Consider the following 24268-nt stretch of genomic DNA (forward strand, 5'->3'; position numbering starts at 1 on the left):
TCAGCTCTTCGTGTTGGTCTGCAGATCGACCTGGTTTGTTCCACCAGGCAGTAACCACACATTTCCATCAGTCCTGGTTCTGAGTGAGGAATGTGGGTTTCCTAACATAGAAACTAAACCTGTTGTCTAGATTTTATATATCACGTCAAAGGGAATGACTGAGGAAACAGAGGTGTTGCCATGGTTACATTTCAGACAGTCTGGGTTTTGGATTGATGATAAACTGACTGGTGACGTGGTTTTGACAAATGATGCACAATATGACAATTCAGCAGGATTATCAGAGCTTCTGGAGGGGCTCATTTAAAGAACACGTCTCTGCTGCATAAACTGTTCCATAAAGTAGAACACAGGACTGTACACTGGTAAAGGTAAACATTAAGACTCTTTAATACTACTACTGATAATATGTACTGCTGGTGCAAAACAAATACGGCTCCATGTAACCAGTAATATAGGGAGAACACTCATTTTCACTAGTCATGTAAACATCTTTTTTTTTCCCATTCTTTGTTTATTTGGAGAAACAGATCATACAAAACTTCCCTTTCGGGTACAATTCAATGTCCACACCTCAATGGTGAACGAAGAGTGAGTTGCTAATCCAAGTTTTTTAGTAGAATATAGAACAAATATAACAAGTGGGCAGGAGGCGAGGGTTTGCTCCACTTCTTCATCAACAAGATAAAACGCATTAAGGTGTGTATTTTTACACTAATCTAAACAGACGTATATATCATGTAAGTGTTTTCACATAACCAGTATATTCAATTCACAGCAATTACAGATTTTACATTGTGCATTTTGACCAATAGTGATAAAAAGATTCCCTTTGACCCTTAAAACAAAAATGTCAACTTCTCCAGAATGTAAATGTCCTGTACAATATCAATCCATTTTTCTGTTGTGGGCACTTCAGGCTTTCCAGTGATAGTCTTTTTACTTGTTGCCAAAAGCATTAACAACAGTTTTTTTTTTTATATTTCAGAGTCCAGTTATCACATGAAATATCTCCTAAGTACAGGGCTTCGCACTTACAAGGAAGTTTTTCATTACAAATGTTATTTAAATGTTCACATAGCTGCTCACGTAAACATCATTTTTATTGGTATATTGCAGTGGTTCCCAACCTTTTTAGGCTTGTGACAACTTTTTAACATCACAAATTTCTGGCAACCCAAGACATTCAAAATGGAGACTTTTTTTTTTTTTGTTAAAATGTATTTGTTTTTGATCTTGTAATAGTTTGCTATACTATGTTGTAAATAAATGTTAGTTTTAGATGACATTTAGTCTATATAATGTATATTATTATGGACGGAGACAGAAAAGCCAGGTGTAGATTACTGCACAAAGTGAGAATTTTATTTTCCTTGGTCAGGATATGTACAGTCAGTCCAGCTTGGATTTACAAGGCTGACAATTAATACTGAACAAACAATAACTCAAACTATGAATTATGAAAGAGCTGCAGCATCTGAAACCGACCACAATGAACACTTGACAGATAAACAGTACCACAGTGCTTCAGTTTCAGCTTCACAGTTTGTCATGTCTTTTATGGATTGGGATTGTCTCTCTCAACTCACCGTATATTTTTTATTAGTAAGTTTTGGGTTTTTTTTTAAATTTTTATCAATTACAAGAAATTTCAGGCGACCCCATGTGGGGTCCCAACCCCAAGGTTGGAAAATGCTGATATGATGGGTACAAATCAAAATCTTTTAGTATCAGAGTATCAGTATCACAACCTTCTGACCCTAAAGAGAAATCATGTGACAGCTTTAGTTTTCCAGGTTTAGTGGTGTGGTCAAGTCTAGTTTCTTTCACTTAAGACAGCTTGCAAAAGTAAAATCAGTTCTGCCCAGGGATCTGTTTGAAACTGTGATCCATGCTTTTGTAACTACTAGACTTTACTATTGTAATGCACTTTATGCTGGGTTGAGTGAAAATGCACTTTCCCGACTGCAGCTGGTCCAAAATGCTGCAGCTTGGCTTTTAACAGGGACACGGAAACATGAACGTATTTCACCAGTTTTAGCTTCACTCCATTTGTTACCAGTGCGTTTTAGAGTTGATTTTAAAATTCTTCTATTTGCTTTTAAATGTTTGAATGGCCTTGCCCCCTCCTACCTGTCTGACCTGATCCACCCCTACGCCCCCCCTCGTACTCTCAGGTCAGCAGATCAGATACAGTTTGTGGTTGCAAAAACTAAAAAGAAGCTTCGTGGTGACCGTGCCTTTTCTGTTGTCGCCCCAAAGCTGTGGAACCAGTTGCCCTTAGTTGTTAGGCAGGCTCAGTCTCTGCCTGTATTTAAATCACGTCTAAAAATGCACTTTTTCTCATTGGCTTTTAATCAGTGAGTGACATGTCTGTTTTTTTATGCTGTTTTTATCAGATTTTCATTTGTCTTTGTTTTTATGATGGTTGTATTTTGTTGTTCTTTGCCGGCTTTGCACCCTGTGTTATCACTAGTTTTACTTACTTATTTACTTATTTAATCCCTTGTTTTCTGTTTGGTGTACGGCACTTTGGCCAGCTGTAAAATTCTTAAAGTGCATTATAAATAAAGTTGGTATGGTATGGTATGGTATGGTATGGCATGGTATGGTATGGTATGGTATGGTATGGCATGGTATGGTATGGTATGGTATGGCATGATATGGTATGGTTTAGACAATGTCAGGCTCTGGGGACATTACCGTCCACTGTGTGTCCTGCGTAGTGGTGAAAGGCCAGTCCTATGTGGACACTGTCCTCTCTGCTACAGTTGAAAAGACTCTGGCTGTTTCCACCTGAGCACTTACAGAATTGTTTTGCGTCAGGCGGGCGGACCACACACTGAGATGGTAACACACAGGGTAACACACAGTCGCTGCACAAAAGAACATGAGTGAAAAGTTACAGCAGAGAGCAGCGACAGGTAAAGTGCGTTCCTGCCTCAGCTGCTTGTGGATCGTCCTCCCAGCGTGGGTGCAGAAAGCCATGGTCCCCTGACCTCTGCACTGTGACCTCTGACCTCTGTAATACTTCACCCCCTGTGGGTCTGTCTCCTTTGTGTAACAGAGGATGTTTCTCACTGCACTGCTCAAGAATTTCAGCAGCGCTGCGGCTCAAGGGTTTATCCTGAGGTTTATTCTCCAGTGTTTGTGTGTGTGTATGCGCACAAACACTTTCGCTTTTCATAGATCAGTACTCATGTTCCCATGACATTTTATATTTGTTGCATTAGAAAAGGTTTATGGAAAATGCAAAATTCTCTACGAGAAGTTTTTTTTCTTTATGCATAGATGGCTAATATAAGCAACAGATTGTGTGGACTGATGATACTTCACAACCATTTTAGGTGGAAAATGACTAAAAAGCTGTACTTCTTCTACTTGGTTTATTAAAACTATACTGAAGTTGTCTTTACCGCCACTCTCTATTGACAGAAGTCTAATTATTTGCCCCAAACCATTTATTTTTTACAACTTTTCAAAGGTTGATTAAGTAAACGTGTCAAGTGTATCACAGGAAATTATGACCTAATAGACTTAATCATGGAAAGTGGACTTCTTGCTTTATTTCTGCAAGACACAGTTAATTTTTTCCCTCAAAGCTACAATTGTGGCCAAAAGTTTTGTGAATGAGGCCCAGTGGGTTCTTTGCTTAAGTGTGATTTATTTGTCAATAAAAGTGAAACCTGTAGAATGCTTCTGATTGTTCTTTGGTTTACCCTAGAAACAAGTGAAATAAACAAAAAAAAAAACAGCTTGTGTCATTCCCAAAACTTTTGGCCATGACTGTGTATTTAGTGGCTTTTTTATGCACTGCCAAATACGGTCTAGATCTGCTCAAACTATATTAGTACTTCAGACAATCTTGCAGTGCAACCTTATCTGTATAAACATGAGCATAATGCCACATCACTGACTTTTAACCACAGCGAATGAAAAGTAACCAAGAGTTAAATAGATGTGTCTAAATATTTCAGTAGGTAACAGTAATTTTATCAAGGAAGTGGCTGAATATGTGTCCTGATGTTGCTCTGTGTTTTCACCGTCTGTTGTATTTCAGTTGTTGAGCAGTGAAATGATGACAAGGAGTCCAAATCTCTGTGTTTTTGAACTCAGCAGTGTGCCATTGTCCTTTTAATGAGAGTGTGTCACTGTCCCACCCGGACTGTTTCATCAAGATATGTGGACACATGGACACCATGTGAAAATAGTACATGAAATGCCATGCAAAAACTTTCTGTTAAAAAGAACATGGGTGCTTCTATGAAACTGGGTTTATTTTGGTACCTGGCACTTTACTAATTTTTTAGACTCAACAATAAAAGAGAAAAGTAGGCATATTTCCTCCCAGGATGTACCTAATGATGACCTTAGATAAATGTAAAAAAAATTATACTAATACTAATTTTTAATAAAATATTAGGGCCAAAAATAGGACCAAAATTGGGACAGGAAAACCTACCTAGGTGTCAGAGCATTTGATCTGGAAAATGTCACTTAAAATGGTCTTATATACCACTATAAATAAAGACGCTGTGTTAAATTTGTCGATCCTAGTGGTTTTTCATGAATCAGCAGTCTCATTCCAGGTTTCGCGTGTAACCCATCGTGTCTACTCGTGTTACATGTGGAACCTGCCCAGTTAAACACAAATACAGTCGTGGAAAAAATTATTAGACCACTCTGGTTTTTTTCAGTTTCTTGTTCATTTTAATGCCTGGTGCAACTAAAGGTACATTTGTTTGGTCAAATATAATGATAACAACAAAAATAGCTCATAAGAATTTAATTTCCGAGCTGGTATCTATCCATTTTCCATGGTTTTTTTGATAATAACCAAAATCACTTCAGTTCTTACATCAATAGCTATGGCATTGTACTGCCAAAAACAGTGCTTTTAGGCATTCCATGTTTTCTTTTCTGTCTGTTTTTGTCACATGAAATACACAAGAGCTAAAACTTGATTGCAAAACCATTGTTTTTGATGACTTTTGATGGTCTAATAATTTTTTCTACGACTGTAAATGGTGAGTGATTTTGCAACAGTGGTCATTTTTGTGAAACACTCTGCCTTGCATAATTAGTTTGATTCCCAAAATGTACCTGTGAGAGAATAAAAAAATATTTTAAAAAAAATAGTTACATGTAATTTTTGTGTTCTTTTTACTGTGGTACACGTGGATTTTGGTATAAAAATATGAAAATAATATAAAAATGTGTTTTATCTGAATAATTAAAAAAAAAAAATCTCAACAATATTTATTTTTTAAAATAGACCCAAAGTGCTTCCAAACTTGCTTCCTAACATTAGTCGACATCTTGTTTGAATTTTTTGCCCCCATGTCCTGTTTTTAAGGGCCAGTTTCATAGAAGCACCTATATAAATATGAATATGATAAAAAAAAAAAAATGAAACCACGGTATTTCAGTTCTCTTAGCGGACAGAACAAACTGCTCATCTATATTTTTCTTTGTGCTGCTACTGCCTTTACATTATTATAACAGGATTAGTTTCACATGAAAGTGATACAGAATGTTACAACCTCCTCCTTAGAGCCCTGTCATTTGTCTTGGAAAGAAAAATGCTCATGGAGACCAGAGACCGACACATTAAATTGTCCATCAGTGACAGGATGAAGGCTCAGAGGTGTCTGAAGTCAAAGACGGATACTTTGTTGACCTGACTGTTCACCTCAGCTTCTTCTGTCAGACATTTTCCACAACTATAACGACATCGCATTAGTTCTGCCTCGGCCTCTGACGGATAATGATCATTATTTATACTCCCACAAGAGGACACCTGTCAGGAAAACAGACGGACCCGTTTGAAGGTTCAGAAAATACCTAAACTTAGTGCTTGTATTTTAATTTTACAGTTTTATTCTTGCACAACTGAAGCCTCACATAAACTTTTTGTAGGAAATAAAAGCACATGAACAAACCGGGCATAAAACACTGAGGTTTTTGATATTTGAACACGATGCACAATTTCATAAGTCATGATGTAATGTCACTGGAATGGTCTTTAAAAACACTGCCCGAGACTGAGATTTGTGCGGAACATGAGAGAAATAACTCTATTAACATGACAGTATGTTACACAATAAATCAACACATTTTCTTTACCTTAATTAGCTCGGTACAGTTGAAAGACGTGTGCATTTATTATGGATATGTTTTTCTGTTTTTTAGAATCCTATCATTCGTCAGATGACCACATCTGTCTTGGCAAAAAACAACCCAGTCATGCTTGAGTGTCTATGAATGCACAATGAAAACCGAGCAGCCAGGCTGGAACAGGGAGATGAATGGAGTTAGAGATGAAGTGTATTGGCCGTTTGAGCACTGGCAGCAGTTTCACCTATGTCATCTTTTACTGTTAGAACCTTGTGAAGAAACATTTCCTCATCCAACTTGTGTTTTTCGCAGCTCTTTGAATTATGAGGAGTTGAACATATTGAATCATGTGTCGTCTGCTTCATCTTTCACTCAGTTTACTTTTTTATTTTTTTATTTTTTTCTGCTTTCTTTTGGAGTGATCTCGCTGTTGTTCCATCCAGATGTTTGTGATATGACCATTTTTAAAGTTCACTGATCCTGAAATTCTGACTTGATATGAATAACAATGTTTCTAAGAAAATTGGTAGCTGATGTTTGTTTGTTTACTTGACTGTCGTGTAGTTTTGTCATTAAACTCATGGTTTACATCTATAAATTTGACAGTTTGACACCTAGTTAACATCCCAGACACACAATCCACAGACCGCTGGACATTCAGCCAAGACACTTTAACAACTACTGGATAGTGGGGCTTGGCCATCTCCACAAAAGGTCATACGATCCTCTGAGGTAGAATGAAAATATGAGATCTGCATCATAATTCTCTAACTTTGTATACAGTTTGAATTATAGAAGTTTCCCCTGTGTTTACTTAAGGCTTAGACCACAGTTATTAAACATGCAGCCTGCGGGCCAAAACTGGCCCACCAAAGGTTCCAATCTAGCCTGTGGGATGTATTATGAAATGCAAATGTTACACTGAAGATATTAACAACTGATGATTTTAAAATCATTTTAGGGCCACATGCAGACCAGTATGATCTAAAGTGGGCCAGATCAGTAAAATACTATCATAATAACCTATAAATAATGAAAACTACAATTTTTTTCTCAGTGTTTTACTGCAAAAAAAGTACATTTCCATGACAATATTTACATTTACAAACATTTAATAACCATTTAATAACATTAATAACCTATAAATAAAGAAAACTAAAAATTTTTGTCTATGTTGTAGTGCAAAAAAAGTACATTTCCGTGAAGATATTTCCATTTACAAATGATCCTTTCACGAAAAAATGCATAACCTTAACAAAATATGAACAACTTCAAAAGTCTGAAGAGAAGTAAGCATAATTTTTTAACTTAGATTTTATTAGATTTTTTTTTTTTTTTTATCAGTACAATACAATGTATACATTTAAATACAGTTCAACTAGTTTCTTTTCTTTTTCCTCAGCTGTATATGTATTCCTACAAACCTCCATAGGCAACATGGGATGGAAATTAAAGAAAACAATATCAGTCACAGCAAACAAATAATGTCCGCTTCCAAAAATAAGGCTGTTAATATAAATCTAAGTCAGAGGCAGGATGACATCACCTTGATTAAAAACATGGGGTTTTACATCACCAGTAAATATTATTGCAGCAACAAAGGTAACATAAGTTCCCATCTTTTAGTAAAGGTGGTTTTCTGAAGCATTAGTAAGAATGTGATCTGCTCCATTTGGTAAATATCCCAAACCTTTTGAATCCATGTATTAAATGAGGTAAGTAAGCTTAATTTTAATAATATTCTGCCTGTTACTAAATGTTTTATGTATTTTTATATCCACTGTGATCTGTACGTTGTAGCTAATGTACATGTGTAAATGAGAAGCATATGAAAATTGCAGTTATTTTTCTTGAGACATTTTATTTTTAAGGAAATTTTGTAGATGTAAACATTTTCATAATGGAATTTGACTTTTTTCACTTTTTTTAGTATTTTACCAGTTCGACCCACCTCAGATCATACTGAGCTGAATGTGGCCCCTGATCTAAAATGAGTTTGACACCCCTGACTTAGACCATGTGCGGTGGTTTTTTTGTTGTTATCTGATGAGAAACTGCATTTTTTCTATCATTTTTTATCATATCACACTATTTTTACAGAAGCTGATGAGGTATACACTAGTCCACATTGTCATTAATTGTACATACATCTGTAACCGCTGCAGGGTTTCCATTAATTATCTAGATTGTAGCTTAATTCATCTGGCCAGAGTTTTGTAATGAACTAAAAGTTTTGACTGACGTAACTGTTTAACATCTGTGTAAATAAGAAGCTTTAGCCTAGAAACGTTAATGCTAATGGCTCATAGTGCAGTGCTCTCTGTAGAAATAATTACACTTAGTCAGACCATTTTAGATCATTTGAGTAGGAGGGTATGTACAGTCTGTGTGATCCCTGTAAAATGGAAATCATATGACTAATTAAGATTCTTGACGTATAATTCTTGAGATTTCATCTTTGGTTGTGTGTTCAGTTAAAGTTAGTGGTCCTGAATGTTCAACCAATTCATACACATTTATCATAAAGTTCCCAACAGTCAAGTTTCATTTTGGACATCTGAAATTAAAGTATCACCAGTAAATAGATATACAAAATGGGAGTTTTTTTGGGTTTTTTTAAGAAATATATTGCAGATCAGAAGTGATGTATATACCTGAAAAAGCCTAATAAACATGTTTGGCTAAAGTGGTTCAGTTACAGATCACTACAATAAATACTGTGTCTACTGATGAAATGTTCAAATGGCTGCTATAGCTGTCAGTCTTTTCATTTTCCAGCTGATTCTCCTTTGTCTGGTTGATTTGGACACCAATAGGAAAGGTCTCGTCCTGTTTGAAGACAAACTGTGATCGTAATCAGACCTCGATTATTCACCTCAGTCTAATTAGTTTGGGCAGATGTGAACAGAGTAACCACACACTAACAGTGGAGGCTGAAAGTAATATGACCTCACTGTGACCCAACTACAAGGCATACTCTTCAAGTTTCTTCAAACGGCCTAGATAGCCAGGTGCACTTTGCCGACAGCATCTGGGATGGGAGCGATAACATAAACACAGGAAGTAGGTCCTATCTGTCCAAACATTAAGAAGACACTGGCTTTGTTGTTGGTCTCTGCCAGACCCTGATTCATTCTCCAAATGGAGGCTGGGAGATGTTAATTTTCTCTTAAGCATCTTCGCCTTCAAAGTGCACCTGGCAGAGTACGCCTTGGATGATCAAATCAATTTCCCACAACAAGCAAACCCTACTGGAGTTGGAAATAGACTATTAAGACCTTCACAGGATGATGTTACTCTATGTTTAATGATATTTACCTGTACGTAAATACTAGGGGTGTAACAGTAGAGAAACATTTCTATTTGGTATGTCTTCAGTTCGATACATTTTCGGTACAGTGGGGGGGGGGGGGGGGGTGCGCTCCGTAACTACCTGGCACAGTACATTTCGACAAAATATTGTTCAGTTATTTGTGCATTAACAGGCACCCCACATGTAATGTATTTTTGAATGTTCAGTGTTTGTTTATGGCAAACACTGTAATTTACTGAGTGTTTTTTGAACACCTCACAGTATTCCCTAAGGTGCTGTGAACGTGACCTCACAGTAACATCATAGCAGAGGCACAGTGAAGGAGAAGAGGAGCAGGTTCACTTGATTTTACCAGCTTGAGTTAAAAAATAAAACCCTTTTTGCTCTAAAGGAACCCGTGGACTCTTTTGTGCCACAAAGCTGCAACAAACCAAAAACCAAAAATGAAACTTAACATGCTTTGAATGTCCGACCCGGCTTCTGTGCCTCTGTTATACTCTCTGTTGTCATGTTTTGGGTTTTTTACAGCGGCGCTTAGAATTCGCCACTGCTGAATGTACATAGAGGAAACCCTGCACATGGGGTCTGCTTGTGTCCACCCTGCTTCCAGAGTGTTTGCGTTTATTTATTTATTTAGAACATGGAAAGAAACAAAATAAAGCAAAATGAAGCAAATTAAAACAAAAACAAAATGACAATTAAATGAACAGAATCTATCTTCAAGTATGTGCAAGTCTGAATTTTGCTTGGTCAAAAAGGAGTAGGAAGAAGTATAAGCGTTCTTCACAAAGGCTACATGTATTCGTTAGCTACACCTCTGTATTGTTTCAAAGGCCCTGAACTGAAACGGCTCAGTACAAATGAGTGCACCGTTACAGCCCTATTAAATACAGAACTGGACATGTCAACAGGACTTTGCTCCATCCACTAATGTTAGAGGTATGGAATTATACTGGATATCAGAATATTAGTGTGTTTTTGTTAAAGACTTAATGTCTGTTATCGACACAACTACATAAAAGCCTGATGAAATATCTGGTAGATATTTCATCAGGCTGTTCCTGTAAATGCTTTTGTTGCATTTACAGGAATGCCAATGGGGCGTGTCATTCAAAAGGCCCAGTCTCCTCTGATTGGTCCAATCAGAGCAACAACATCTTGTTGACAATCCATAACATCAAGAATGCATTTTCAAGGAAACAGTAATTTGGGTGGAAAATGAGTAGTTCTATTCCCCAGAGTGCAGAATTAGTAATCAGAATGTTTTTAGCATTTTCCCAGAAATGACGAGCTGTAAAGTCCTATTGAGAATACCTTCACAGCAATTCGTTCGTTTTAGTTTGATAGTGGAGTGTGGGTGACAATGTAGTGCAATTCAGATGGTGTAATATAAAAAATATGAATGTAAAACTTTGATTTGGTTGGATGCGAGCCACATACTGACATCAGATATCAGGATATATTATACATCATGGGGCTATATTTAATGTAAAGCATGTGCAATATTAGATGGAATGGAAGAATGTGCCCTGATCGTCATTCTTCCAGTTCTGTGATCTTTGTCAAATATGAACCTGGTTTTCTAGGGGACCGGTTATAAATTCGTGTCTGGACCATATTATATACAGTATAAGCCTCTGTAATGGATCCATAAACTTGTCCAGTATCGGGTCTGCCTGAGTTCTGATTGTTTTTGTCCAGGGGGCTTTAACATCTCCTGTTTATCAGCTACTAGAGCAGCTGGTGTTTTCATGAAGTTTCACCTCTCATTCCCCTCATCCTTTCATTGAAACTTGGTCACTTCTGACTCCAAAAATCCAAGATGGCGACATCCAAAATGGAAAACTCTAGACTTCAGAACAGTCGTCCACAAACCAGTGTCACAGTGGCTTCATTCATTTCTTCTCTCTGGTGTGTGGTTGAATCAGACGGTGAAATCACCCATTGGTTTGGTCTGTGCAAACTAACCAAAAAAGGTTTGAAAAATAGCCTAAAAAGTAAATAGCAATCATGATTTTTCTTTTGTCCCTGCCCGCTAAGCTGAATAATTTGAGAATTGAAGCCAACAGACTTCATGTGTGAGCTAATGCTGTAGTTCTTCAGAATGACAACATCCCGTCTCCTTTTCTCCTCCTCTGTTGTTCATTTGAGCCTTCTCCTTGTGCAGTCATGGTGCTCTGTATGTTGGTGCCACAGATGTAGAGGAAAATTTAATATAAGTAACTGCTGCACTGTTTGTCGGGTTCATGGTGTCACTAGTCAAACAGCAGTTTCAACTCTTTCTGAATCACAATCAGAAAATATACAAGAGAACATGATGTCAGGACTGGATCATCCATCAAGGTTTGAGCTGACACATCCCAGACAATCAAAGAGCTGCTCTGATTCCAGATGTTACATCAGCTGATGTGTGTGTGAACCTGTTATAAACTCATATAAACGCGCTGTTGGAATCAGTGGAACCCATTCCTTCCAGCGGTGGTCGTTCTTGTATTGTCTGCAGAGGAACGTAAATCTGTTCAGAAATTATGGTGTATATATAAATAACCCTCCTCTAACTTTAGACCCGGACAAACCTCACTGACCTTCCATCCAGTAATAGTCAAACAACAGCTTATAGTTGTATAGACACGTCACAGTGCCCGCTACTCCTTTCCAAACATTTATATAATGCTATGTGTTTTCCACATCCTATCTCAGACACGCTGTAGACATATTCACTGAATGTTTCCACAGAACACCGCCTGTCCTGAAGTGGTTGTTTGCATCATGTCTGTTCCATCGTAGCTGATGAAACATGACTTTTCATTGTAAAAGTTCATCATAATGGGAAATTTACAAGACATTTTTTCCATATGATGCTGAATGCTTCACCTTTTATTTCTAATAAGTTCTGATAAAATCACAATCTGGGATCACACAGATGCTAATTGAATTTATTCCCTGACATTTATTAAATATCTTTTTTTTTTTATTGGACACTTGTGCTCGCAGGCTTTTAAGTTTTTAATTTTTACATTTATTTGTGTGGCTATATCTTGGCCCTATTGTGCAATTTGCTCTAGCTTTCCCGCTGAACATTCTAAGTACCTTTAGCTGTGAGTATGTCATTTCTTGAGCTATAACATCACAAAAGTAAGAGGACGTGGCATTTTTATCATTTTACTCCTTACCTGGTCATGCCTTTTAATGTTAAGATAAAGCTATGTAGGTAAGGTAAACTCTAAATGAGAATTGGCAATAAAAGTGTAATTTATCACTATGTTGAGCAGACTTTGGTAAAATGTGATACGTTGTTTCATCAGTGTTAGAATTAAAAACTTGTGTATGTTGTCTGCCTGTTTATTTTTTTTCCTCCAAACTAGTAAATGCTGTGGTCAGAGTGTTCTTGTGTTGTCCATCTGTCCCATTGGAGACAAACTTTGCACAAATGTTCACTTTGACCCAAAGATTAAATGATTAGATTTTGGTGCTCAACTCAACAAAATTACATACATATGTGCATCAGGAATAAATAATGATGTGATATAATTTAATATTCCAAAGGTTGACTTGGGGTGTCCTCATGACATCCTAATGTTCTGTCAAACCACTTTCTATTATCATACTCCTTTGTAAAAACAGTCTGTAAGCACAAGGCAGCATGTTTATCACTGGAATTGTAGAAACATTTTTTGTTAAATTCCTTCACTTCATAAATTATTTGGACAGACATGGATAACAACTGAAAAATGACCAGTTTGTATCACACGTCAAGGCAACTCTTTCTTATTCTCTTTCCATCTGTTTCATTGTCAAAGTGAAGCATCCAGTCTTCGAAATATATTTTCTAATTGGAGTTCCAGGGTTTTAAAAAGGTCACTGATACCATTTTATTTTTTCGAAGTGGCTACTGACACAGTACTGTGGCACAAAATATCAGTTTGTCTATTACCACAGAGCCAGTCAGCACCCTCGTTGTATCATGTCTAGACTGGGAACTTGTTAGATCCTGAAAAGTACCAAGGCAATCAGATAGCAAATAGGTCAGCAGAAATTCAGCTCACTTGGTAACGTATCGGACTGTAATGCAGAAGACTCGGGTTCAGTTCCCAGCCAAACTAGCATTTATTTATTTGTTGAAGATTTTCAAACAGGGGGTGGGGGGGGTGGGGGTAACTCTGACATTGATATAAATCAGCCACTGGGACAACGTTCAAGGTGCAGAATTCGGACCACAGCACTCAATACACAACTGACACAGAACTGAGAAGTCACACAGCACATCTAACATGTAGCTCCGCCCACCTTCTCCAGCCTCACTGACTGCACCAAGCAAAGAACACCATAATACAACATATAGAGTATTTAGAACAATAATTACTATTCTATACTATATACTGTCACTAATTTGTCATTTCTTCCATCAGCTGCCACAGTACTGTCGTAGTAAAATGCACAAAAGAAGCCACTGAAGTATAAGTCATATTTCACCACAGTACTGTGGCAACAAGAGGATAATGAGTAAAAAAAAAGAAAAAGAAAAAAGAGGCGAATGAGTTCATGTATCAGTATCTATGATTGGCTCTGGTACAAATGCCAACATTTGATTGGCTCTGTGGCAATAGACAAGCCAATATTTTGTGCCACAGTACTGTGGCAGTAGTCATTGCCATATTTGTTTTTCCACACAAATAAAAAAAAAAAAACTGTCACATTGAGGAGAGACTAGGTAACATTCTACAACTGCATTTTTACTCTGATTTATTAAAATGTCATCACCCAAGTCAGTGGGGATCAAACGTACATATTTATGATAAATTAGCAGTGATTAAATGTATTATTTATGCTTTTTTTGATGGTACCATGGCTCAGAATGTCCCACCTATATTGTTCTTACATCCTTAGAAGTCAAGGTCAGATTTATATGTATAACACATTTACAACAACCAACGATGCCCAAAGTGCTATACAGCCAGATTAACAATGCCAATGCAGAAATTAAGAACAGCACTAAAGCAGTAAAAACAAATACAACAGATAAATAAAAACAAATAAACACAGATAAAATGTCCTGCTCAGCTTGTGTTAAACTTCATAAATTATTTAGTCAGACATGAGGAGCATTGACGCTCCCTCTATCCCATGTACATCCATATATTTGACCTTTGTTGTAAACTGCCTGCATATAATTCTCTTCTCTCATGCATATGTATGCCAACATGTTGTCCTCCTGCAGCAGCCTTCACAGGTGCAGCGTGATTTTGCTGCTGACTTTATTGGTCTCCTGTAACTTTTATGAATGCACATTCCCCAGCGTGTCCACCTGTGCCCTCTGCTCTTTTCCAAAACCCTGTAAAATGCTACGTCTTTTCCACATCCTATCTGAGACGCACTGTAGACGTATTCACCAGAAGTTTCCACCAAACAGCGTCTCGCCTGAAATGGTTCTTTGCGTCGTGTCTGTTCCATCGTAAATTCCCAGTTCACCTTCCACCTCATTTCTAAACGCAGAGTAAAAATGTTAAAAATCATGGTTAATTCATTAATAGCAGCGTTGGAAAAAGATGAAAAGAAGTAGTTTCTCTCACTGTAAATAAATCACAGGTCAATATTGTGAACATTGTTACGACAAACCAACAGATGAATTGAGCTAATCCGGTCATTAAAAAGACTCTACTCTGAAACCTAACATCCACATTCAATACATAAACATGGAACATACAAGACTAAGTGATACGTAATCTGTCACGGCTGTAGTGGATTAAACATGGTGAAGTAAAACGGAGATTTCTAACCATGTGGCTGGTATTAAACGCTGGCTGCATCTGTAGTTCACATAAGTTTGAGTGTATTTGTTCTTGAGAGTCAAATGTTTGACAGGAACACGTGTTTATCTGTGAGGTTTTGACAGGAATTGGAGACCTGACAAACCAGGGCTGGATGCTGTGTGAAGGAACAATCACAAGTGGAAAAAGTTAAATGTTATCAAAAACACAGAATCAAATCAAAATACGCAGTCAGACACATTGTCTATGATTAATGACGCACACATGGACTTGGAACAGATTTATGTCCAGGTTCAATAATATTAATGCTGATACTGATTGCAGTGTAGAAGTATTAAAGGTACAGTAGGAGTGGTCTACTAGCAAAAACGGAATATAATTTTACAATTATATTTTCATTTTTATTTAATCGTTATTTAATTAGTCTCTGTGAGAGTGAAATTTCTTTTACCAGAATAAGAAATATTCACAGAACAGCAAACAACACAACTGATAAAGAACTCCAAAGGAATTACAAGAATCATAAAAAGATTAGGTGATAAAACTTTAAAACCTGTAAAGGAACCTGTCCAGTTTGATGACCATTCACACTTCATTCTATTAACATCACCAGCAGTCATTCATTCATTCATTTTCTGGGATTTAAGTCTTCTGTAGAAAAGATTAAAATGGTTTTATTAATATAATGTAAATAATTGAATTATAGACCCCCCCCCCCCCCCCCCGTACAGCTGTCATGAACACAGAAGGTCATGTTTTTTTGGGGGGGGGGTTTTGGTTTTTTTTTTTTGCATATTTCTTCTTTTTAACATGGTCTATGAGGATTGACTTGCCTTTTGAGCCTCATGTGGACATTTACAGAATTGCAGGTTTTAGTGCTTCCACATTACCTCCTTGTTTTTTCAGTCTTGGACATCACCACTTGTTCTTTCTAGAGACTAGAGGTTGTAAGAGTGGAGCTTTAAACTGAGTTGGTTTTAACTGGATGTTCCCAGTAAAGTGGGAGTATGAACATCTTTTCTCCATGTGTTTGCATTTGCAACACTGTTAAGGGCTGGTTTTTTCCCAGCTGCTGTGAACAATACCCAATAAATGCTGAATAACCTCTCTATTCATTACAAATGTCTATTTAAGTTATTGGGAAACCAAAAATAATTTACAGTTATCCTTCTGTCTTGGGTTTTATAGGTTGGATTTGAAGGAAAGATTTGGGTGTCTTTTGGTGACCGCAAATTGCTGTCGTCAGCATGTGGTCAGCATAAGAGACATCTGCCTGGTCTAATACAAACTGCCAATATTGTTCATATAATAGCCATGTAGAGCAATAAAACTGTGGCCAAAACTCTTACTGTTTGCCCACTAATTACACTTTACCAAAAACACAGTCAGCGGCAGGCCAGCCAAACATTATCCACCGACTGGTAATGACACGGCAGATATTGGCAGAGGTTTGGTGAGGCTGGTGGTGTCGGGATGATGTACACAAAACACATCTACATACATACATAAATACTAGATATAATGCACAGAGTTAGAGGTCGATTAACCTAAAGAGAAATGTCACTGCATGTCAGTGGAAGGCCGTACTTCACACCCAGGCCTATAGCAGTGTTCTACCTGATGTAATCTACCATTTTATATCAACAGGTAACAAAAACCATAATATAACAGGGTGATGCATCACAGACCAGTATCTCGGGTAGCTTTTACTACAGCCACAGCAGCGCCACGTACATCCTCTTAAGCACAATCATCAATATTTACTGAATTAAATGACAAAAACATAAAATTCATAAAATGCATCAAACTCACTAGAACTACTGCATTTTTATATCTGCAACCAAAAGATTCTAGCTGGAGTTAAACAGAAGTGTTTATTTATATTATAAAAAAAAAAAAGTAATCTTCCAATTTCATTAGTTCCATAGGGAAGACCTATAGAAGTATTTATTTAAAGCCTAAAGTTATGCATAATTAATGCTGTGATCACTCTATTGTAGTCATGGTTGAGAAGTTTTACTAATAATACTGTCAGAAAAATTCTGTAATGATATGCATGAGTATTTAATGACAATACGCAGCTTGTTGGATTAAAATTAGCTGCATTAGTTTATGTTAGTGTTAATGTGGCACCACATTAATCTATACAGTCTGTTTGTCAAACTGCTAAATAAGCAGCACTAATGTATTTGCTCTAAATTACACAAAGTTGTCATTTCAGTTATCAAATATTTATCATGTAGTTGACATTACTTGGTGTTTAATAAAACTATAGTAGTTTTCCGACTCCAACTTCTCCTCCATTTGTGGACACTTATGTTTCTAAAAGTGAAGATGATGAATGTGAATATACCAGTCTGTCATCAGTTCTTGTATTATAACAAAACATGAAGCTTCTTTAGAGGAAAACTGCTGTAAACTGTCATTTACTTCCTGTCATTATTTTGTGTTGATAACAGATGAGTTCAGATTGTCTCTTCTAAAGTGACTCAGTGAGCTGCTGGTGGCTGTAGACATCTGATGCATCCAAATGTGTGAAAAACCTTGGTTTTGTACAGAATCGAAAGTTGCAGATCTTCTATCATGAGAGGTGCAACAGCATTTTTGGTTTAAGATGAAACCATGCCTCAACAAATTGGACTGTTGTGGGCCACCGTGGTTTAGGTAATTAATAGGAGACACTGTTGAGCACCATGTGTGACGACTCATCATAAAAGCCCCTGTGTTTGTAAAGCAGATGTGGATGTTTGGAACTGAAACAAAACTATTGCTTTTAGGTCACATTTAGGACTCAGAACCAAGCTTTATCGAGCTATATTAAGACTGTTGGCTCCTAAATACTTACTCTAACCCAGAAAATGAACCTCCAATGAAAACATTTACAGAGGACTTTAATGTGCACAGGGTTACTATAACCTGAAGGCAGTTTTACTGAACATTTAACAAGAGGTTAGAGATCGTAGCTGATGCAGATGCAGGCGGACTTTAAGGGATAAAATCAAAGAGGTACCCTGTAACAACATTCATTACCTCAGTTCTTCCTAAAGACGGCTAAATGCCTCACGTGTTGGTTAGTACATACATAAAACACCAGTACAAACATCCAGAACTGTGCATTCAGTACTTCTGCGAGCATTAGTTTGGGTAATGCATCTATTGTTTTTTGTCATTTAGCCTGATACTAGGCTAGCTGATGCAATCTAGGATTTAACACATTCCAAGTAGATGATATTAATGATGAAAGTCAACTGTATGTGTTAACATTTACGAAGTAACTGAAATGACTTTGCACCATTTAGCTCACGTTACTCCAGCTCTACCCTTTTGTCCAGACAGCTCTGGAAAAAAATGAGACCACTGCAAAATGACCACTTTCTCTGATTTTACCATTTATAGGTATGTGTTTGAGCAAAATGAACATTTTTGTTTTATTCTCCAAACTACCAACATTTCTCCCAAATTTCAAATAGAAATATTGTTATTTAGAGCATGTATTTGCAGAACACGACACATAGTCAAAATAACTAAAAGATGTAGATATCAAATAATGCAAAGAAAACCAGTTCATATTCTTTTCTAAACAACACAATACTAATGTTGTAACTTGGTAAAAGTTGAGACATCAGTATTGGTTGGAATAACCCTGATTTTCAATGACAGCTTTCACGTGTCTTGCCTCTCCTCCATTGCTGTTGGATGACTTTATGCAGCTCCTGAAATAGAAATTCAAGAGGCTCAGTGATGTTCCATGGCTTGTGACCATCCATCTTCCGCAAGAGGTTTTCAAAGTGGGTTCAGGTCTGGAGATTGGGCGCGCCATGACAGGGTCTTCATCTGGTGGTCCGTCATCCACACCTTTATTGACCTAGCTGAGGCCAGGAACATTGTCCTGATAGAAGAACCAGGCTACTTTTGCGGTCCTAATAGCACTGTTTTTGCCTATTGTAAGAAGATACTGATGGACACAGTAGTGGTGGTTATACTTCTCCTTCATAAAATAAGACATGGATCAGGTGTTTATTCAGTAGAATAAGGTGTGCTTGTGTTGGAATTCAACAGACACAGGAATGGAATGGTTTTCATATATGCAGACATGCTGATTTCACAGGAAATTGCGGTGGTTTCTTGCTCCAGAAATTCAAGATGGTGACAGTTTTAATGCATCAAAACAGTAGTTAACAAACCACTGGTTGATGTAACATGTCTCTGTACACTTCTCTTATACAGTCTATGTGTGTTACATAATGGTCACATTGAGGTATTGTTTGTTATTCATCTGACACATTATGTGGTCAGCTGTAAAAGTGTAAAACTGCAGAGTCCAGAGGTGTGGATCTTCAGTGGATTTGACTCAATTATGATCCCTCTGTCAATGACTCGTGATGTATCTTAATGGTTTCATCTTCAGTTTTCAATGACACCGTACTTACTAATCCATCGGTTCATGCAGTCTTAAAACTCCATTTTCTAAATAATAGGCTTTTTTTTAAGCTTTCTACAAAATAATAGAGCATAGAGCAATAAAATGAGCATCAGTGTAGTACACAGTAGACTGTCAATTATTAGCCACTTTTACACTGAGATCCCGGAAAAAAGGTGAGATGGTGATCCCACCTTTTTCCACGATTGACCGATTTCCACAGCCCAGCCAAAGGAGTAACAGAGGTGAGACAGGCTGGACTTTTACACAGCGGACCTGCGTTCCAGAATCAAAGGGGCAGTGACACAGCGCAGCGTATAGTGTGACGTATAACTTGCGCATCGGAAATACCCTGAGCATAGCAGTGTTGCTAACCTCTCCAGAGTCTTTCACCGTTCTACAAATGTTAACATGGATAGAGTCCTCTGCCTGAAGTGACAACAGCTGACGGATCTCTGCATCTCCCCACTTCGACAGCTTTCTGATCACATTGATATGTTTGTTTACTGTACACGAATCTGCGCTAATTTTTAAATCCCTCCAGTGCTGGGGTCACACATGCAAAACCTCACACCTTGGTTGCACAACAAGAGGTGTTCTTTTTACATACCGTTCCGTAATCATGATTCCACCTTTATCAGGGCTTTGTTTCTACCTCCAGAGGCATTACAAAACCGCGATAAAGGTGGGACCAAATGATCCCACTATTTCGTTTACAAAGACGTCATTCCAGAATAAAGGTGAAATATTCCCAGAACAGAAGTGCTGTGTAAAAGGGGCTATTGATTTACTGCATCATGATGTATCTTAGAATCAAGAAACTTCCACATCTGTAACAGAGTCAATTAATGATAGAAGATAAATTTATTCAGGTAAAAGAGTCAATTTTATGAACCACAGGGGGCCACTAGAACAAATGTGAAAAACGTACAAACTATACATTGCATATCACACATTTTTGATTTTTGAATTATGTAGATTTTGGATAAAACACCGTAACTTAACCAGAAAACCTCCAAATAACATGAGATTGTACAATTTCTGTTTTTAATTGAATATACAACTCAAGCTGGTGTTTTTACACGGCTGTACTTCCATGTCTTAAACTCTAACAATAGTAATAATGTTGCCAAGGTTGCTTAAAATGTCTCTGCCTAAACTCCATTTGACAGCTTCTACCAGGTTATGGCCTTTCTACACTGTGGCTGACACAGGAGTAATTTTCTAAGTTAATAAAGTGGATAAAATTAAAAAGTAAAAATATATAGAAAATAAAATACTCTTATTTTTAATCTGATAAGTAGGACCAGATTTTGTGGTCAGTTGGGAGTATCTTCAGTGTCTTCATAAAACAGACCCTGAGGTAGCTGTTAATTTTTTCATTTTAGTATTTATGTGTAAATCTTAGTAATTCCTTAGTTACCCGTTGAGGCGTAGCCGGTCTGAATTTTTCTGTCACTGAATGGATGTGGTGGGCCACCCTGCTCTCTGCAGCTAACCCCTAATAGAATGTAATTGATGTGGGTTTCACTGGAAAAGATGGTGTACCACGAATGGCCAAAAAGCCTGTCACTGAAGGTTTTTCCACCCGAGTGTGACCACAGCGCTGATTATTAGTTTTGTTTGGAAAGCCGTCAGATGCTGAGATATTATCCCCAGCAACGGCATCAGTTCTTCGACTCTGTGTAGAATAGTACTGATATTGTTGGCATTTCAGTTCTCATATCAGTCCAACTGCTTTGTGGTCCGACCTGTCTGTGCTGTTCCAGGATCAGCTTCAGTTTGTTTGATAAACAACTAGACACATTCCTGCAGGAAACTGTAATACGTTGGACTTTCTACAAAATGATGCAGACTATGGTGTCACTATTTGGCCAAAAATACCGTAGATAATACAGAAAACATGCTTCCCCTCCTGTGTCTATATAACTGAGATCTATATGGACTTTACATTTTGTAATCTGTAACATAATGTAGATGTACATCAGAGATGGCAAAAGTAAAATGGATGTTTTACTCAAGGTGAAGTACAGATATTTATGTAAAAAAGCAAAATTAGAAATGCTGGTTCATCTGTTTTATTCAAGTAAAAGCACAAAAGTCCAAGCTCTGATATGTAGTCAAAGAGTAAAACTACAAAGTAATTCTACTTTTCCATCAACTGTTCCTGTCCAAAGCCACTGAGCATCACATTTGTCCCCTTATCTTCTCTGTTTTTGTTTTTTTGATGTGTTTCTGTTTGAAATCAGCGTTAATGTTGGGAAAATGTGCAATAATCGATAAAAATAATCATACAAAAATAATCGATAAAACCTGCCAGTAAAGAGCCTGTTGCAGAAGTGTAAGGAGTAAAAGGACCAATATTTTTGTCAACATGGTGGGAGTAAAAGCAAAAAAGTTTAAAATTAAATATTCAGTACCTTCAAAATCCAATTAAATCTGGTAACAAAGTGTTCAAACTTGTTACTTCCCTAATACCGAATATTGGACCCAAAGCAGAGGCGAGACTCAGGCTGTTTCCACTCCACTCTTTAACCATTCTTAGTACACAGTAATTAAGACAAATTGTTGGAAATTGTGACTCAGCAGATGTTGAACAGGTTATTTTGGACTCCTCTGCTCTGTTTCTTCCTCCTGTCCTTGGTAGCAGTCGCCAGGAATCAGACGTGCAAACACTCATCTTAAATTACAAATTACAACGGGTGCTTGTCTCGTTTTTGAACATGATCACAGGGAGCATATTTTGTTTGGCAAATTTAGGCAGTAAATAGATCCAATTTAGAATACAAAACCAAAAGAATTTAAAAAGTAGTACTAAGCATATTTCAAAGTAATATTACTGCAGGTTTCTTTCATTTTTTTCACAGTGTGGTTCACTACTGGTGTGCAAATGATCTGGATGTAGAGGTTTTTCTAATTGAATCAGGTTCTGCTTTGAGATGCTTTTTATAATTTTACAACCTTTTACATTATTGATTGTGTTTTATATGTATGTTTTTAGTTTACTGTTTTATGTATGGTTTTAGAACTGACATTTACTACGTGTTTTATGTAGATTTTTGGTGTGGATGTATGGATGAAATCATTGTCTTGGCCAGAACACTCTTGCAAAAGAGATTTTTAATCTGAATGAGTCTTTTTTTCCTGGTTAAATAAAGGTAAATGAATAAATATATAAATATCATGGGTCTCCAAACATATTAAACATCCAATAAGGTTTTATGGGGATGTGACAGAGAAATCATCAGTGTGTTTGTGTCATTTTTCAGGCTTGTGTATGTTGGCTTATGATGATTGAATATTCAGTAGACTGTCCTTGTTTTCTTAGAGATCCAGTGTGTGTGTGTGTGTGTGTGTGTGTGTGTGTGTGTCATAGTATTGTACTATGTGAGACTGATTGTTTGGTGATACTAGCGGCATTGTACACGTGGTGCCATTGTACGATAGCATGATAAGTAGAACTTGTCTGCCACCACTATCCATTTGTAAACTACCATTTAATCATGCGTTGTGCAGGTAATAATTTGAGCCAACATGTGAGGCTTGAAGGGAAGAACATGTATTTGTTTGGCCTGTCAAGCATGATTAAATTCATACAGCGGTAGTGAACTGCAGCCTTCACATTGTAGCATTGTCTGCTAGCAGTAGAAATTTCATGAACGGCTGCGTAACCCCTTCCGAAAATGGAGTATAGCGGCAGGGATGAAGAATTCAAAGTAGAGAGAGGCTAAAATTGCCCAGCATACCTCACAACATTTGAATACGGACATAAAATTGTGCCTAGTAGATAGTCAGGTAATGTTTCTATTTATTTGGTGAGTTTGGCGACAATCGGGCCTGTGAAGGCTGAGGAAAATCCGTACAAACGCCCTCCTGTGCTGCAACATCGATTGATCGTAAACAGAATGTGCATTATATAGTAGGATGTGAGATATTTACACTTCTGTTGCAAATCAAATTGCCCTTCGGGGACATTAAGGATTTTTCAATTCAATTCCTGCAGGGATCTACCTGTTGGACATGATCTACATCGACTCGGCCTATCCAGCATCAGACAGCATCATCGAGACGGAGCAGAGGACCAATCAGATGAACAACCTCCTGAGGGTCATTTCAGACCTGCAGATGTCCTGTAACTATGGTAGGTATATAAAGAAATAAAACATCACATCTGCTGGAGTCTGAGGTGTCTCTGGCAAACTGTTCTCCATATAGATGGAATGTGTAACATATACTGCACAAAAACTATTTACTACCAGCGGCACACATGGTTTTAATGTTTGTTTTTTTTGTTCCCTCGTTCTTGGGTAGATACACTCACACACTAGTTTTCACATAGAACATGGAAGAATAAGTAGAACTGAATAACAAAAACATATTCAATCAACATTAACCCTTAAAGACCCAAACAGCCACCATTGACTTAAAGCATCTACTGATCTAAAATGTTTAATTTAATTATTTAATTGAGGTAAAATGCAGTTTGTCGTCTTTCAATGGTCATCCGATATGACCCATTTGGACGTTCAGAGGCTCCGTAGTGAACGTGGAAACACTGTCATCTTCTACAACACTGATTCACCAGTAAAACCCATGGAGTTGGATCAGTGACAGTGGATGGGGACATTCGATTTTATGTTCAGTTATTGA

The 24268-nt window shown here is 37.3% G+C and overlaps 1 protein-coding gene and 1 long non-coding RNA gene across 3 annotated transcripts in view; both read left to right on the forward strand.

Moving 5' to 3' along the window:
- LOC115429427 (ras-specific guanine nucleotide-releasing factor RalGPS1) overlaps positions 1-24268 on the forward strand; it is a 140777-nt gene that overhangs the window by 77544 nt on the left and 38965 nt on the right. For both annotated transcript variants that reach the window (XM_030148837.1, XM_030148838.1), the window contains exon 9: positions 23622-23759. In XM_030148837.1, coding sequence (XP_030004697.1) covers positions 23622-23759 — 138 coding nt within the window. The remainder of the gene's footprint in view (positions 1-23621; positions 23760-24268) is intronic.
- Positions 13819-14084, forward strand: LOC115429430 (uncharacterized). The gene is made up of 2 exons (XR_003936781.1): positions 13819-13852; positions 13952-14084. It is a non-coding gene; the product is annotated as an uncharacterized LOC115429430 (long non-coding RNA).

This window comes from Sphaeramia orbicularis, chromosome 12, assembly GCF_902148855.1.
Source record: "Sphaeramia orbicularis chromosome 12, fSphaOr1.1, whole genome shotgun sequence".
NCBI lineage: Eukaryota > Metazoa > Chordata > Actinopteri > Kurtiformes > Apogonidae > Sphaeramia > Sphaeramia orbicularis.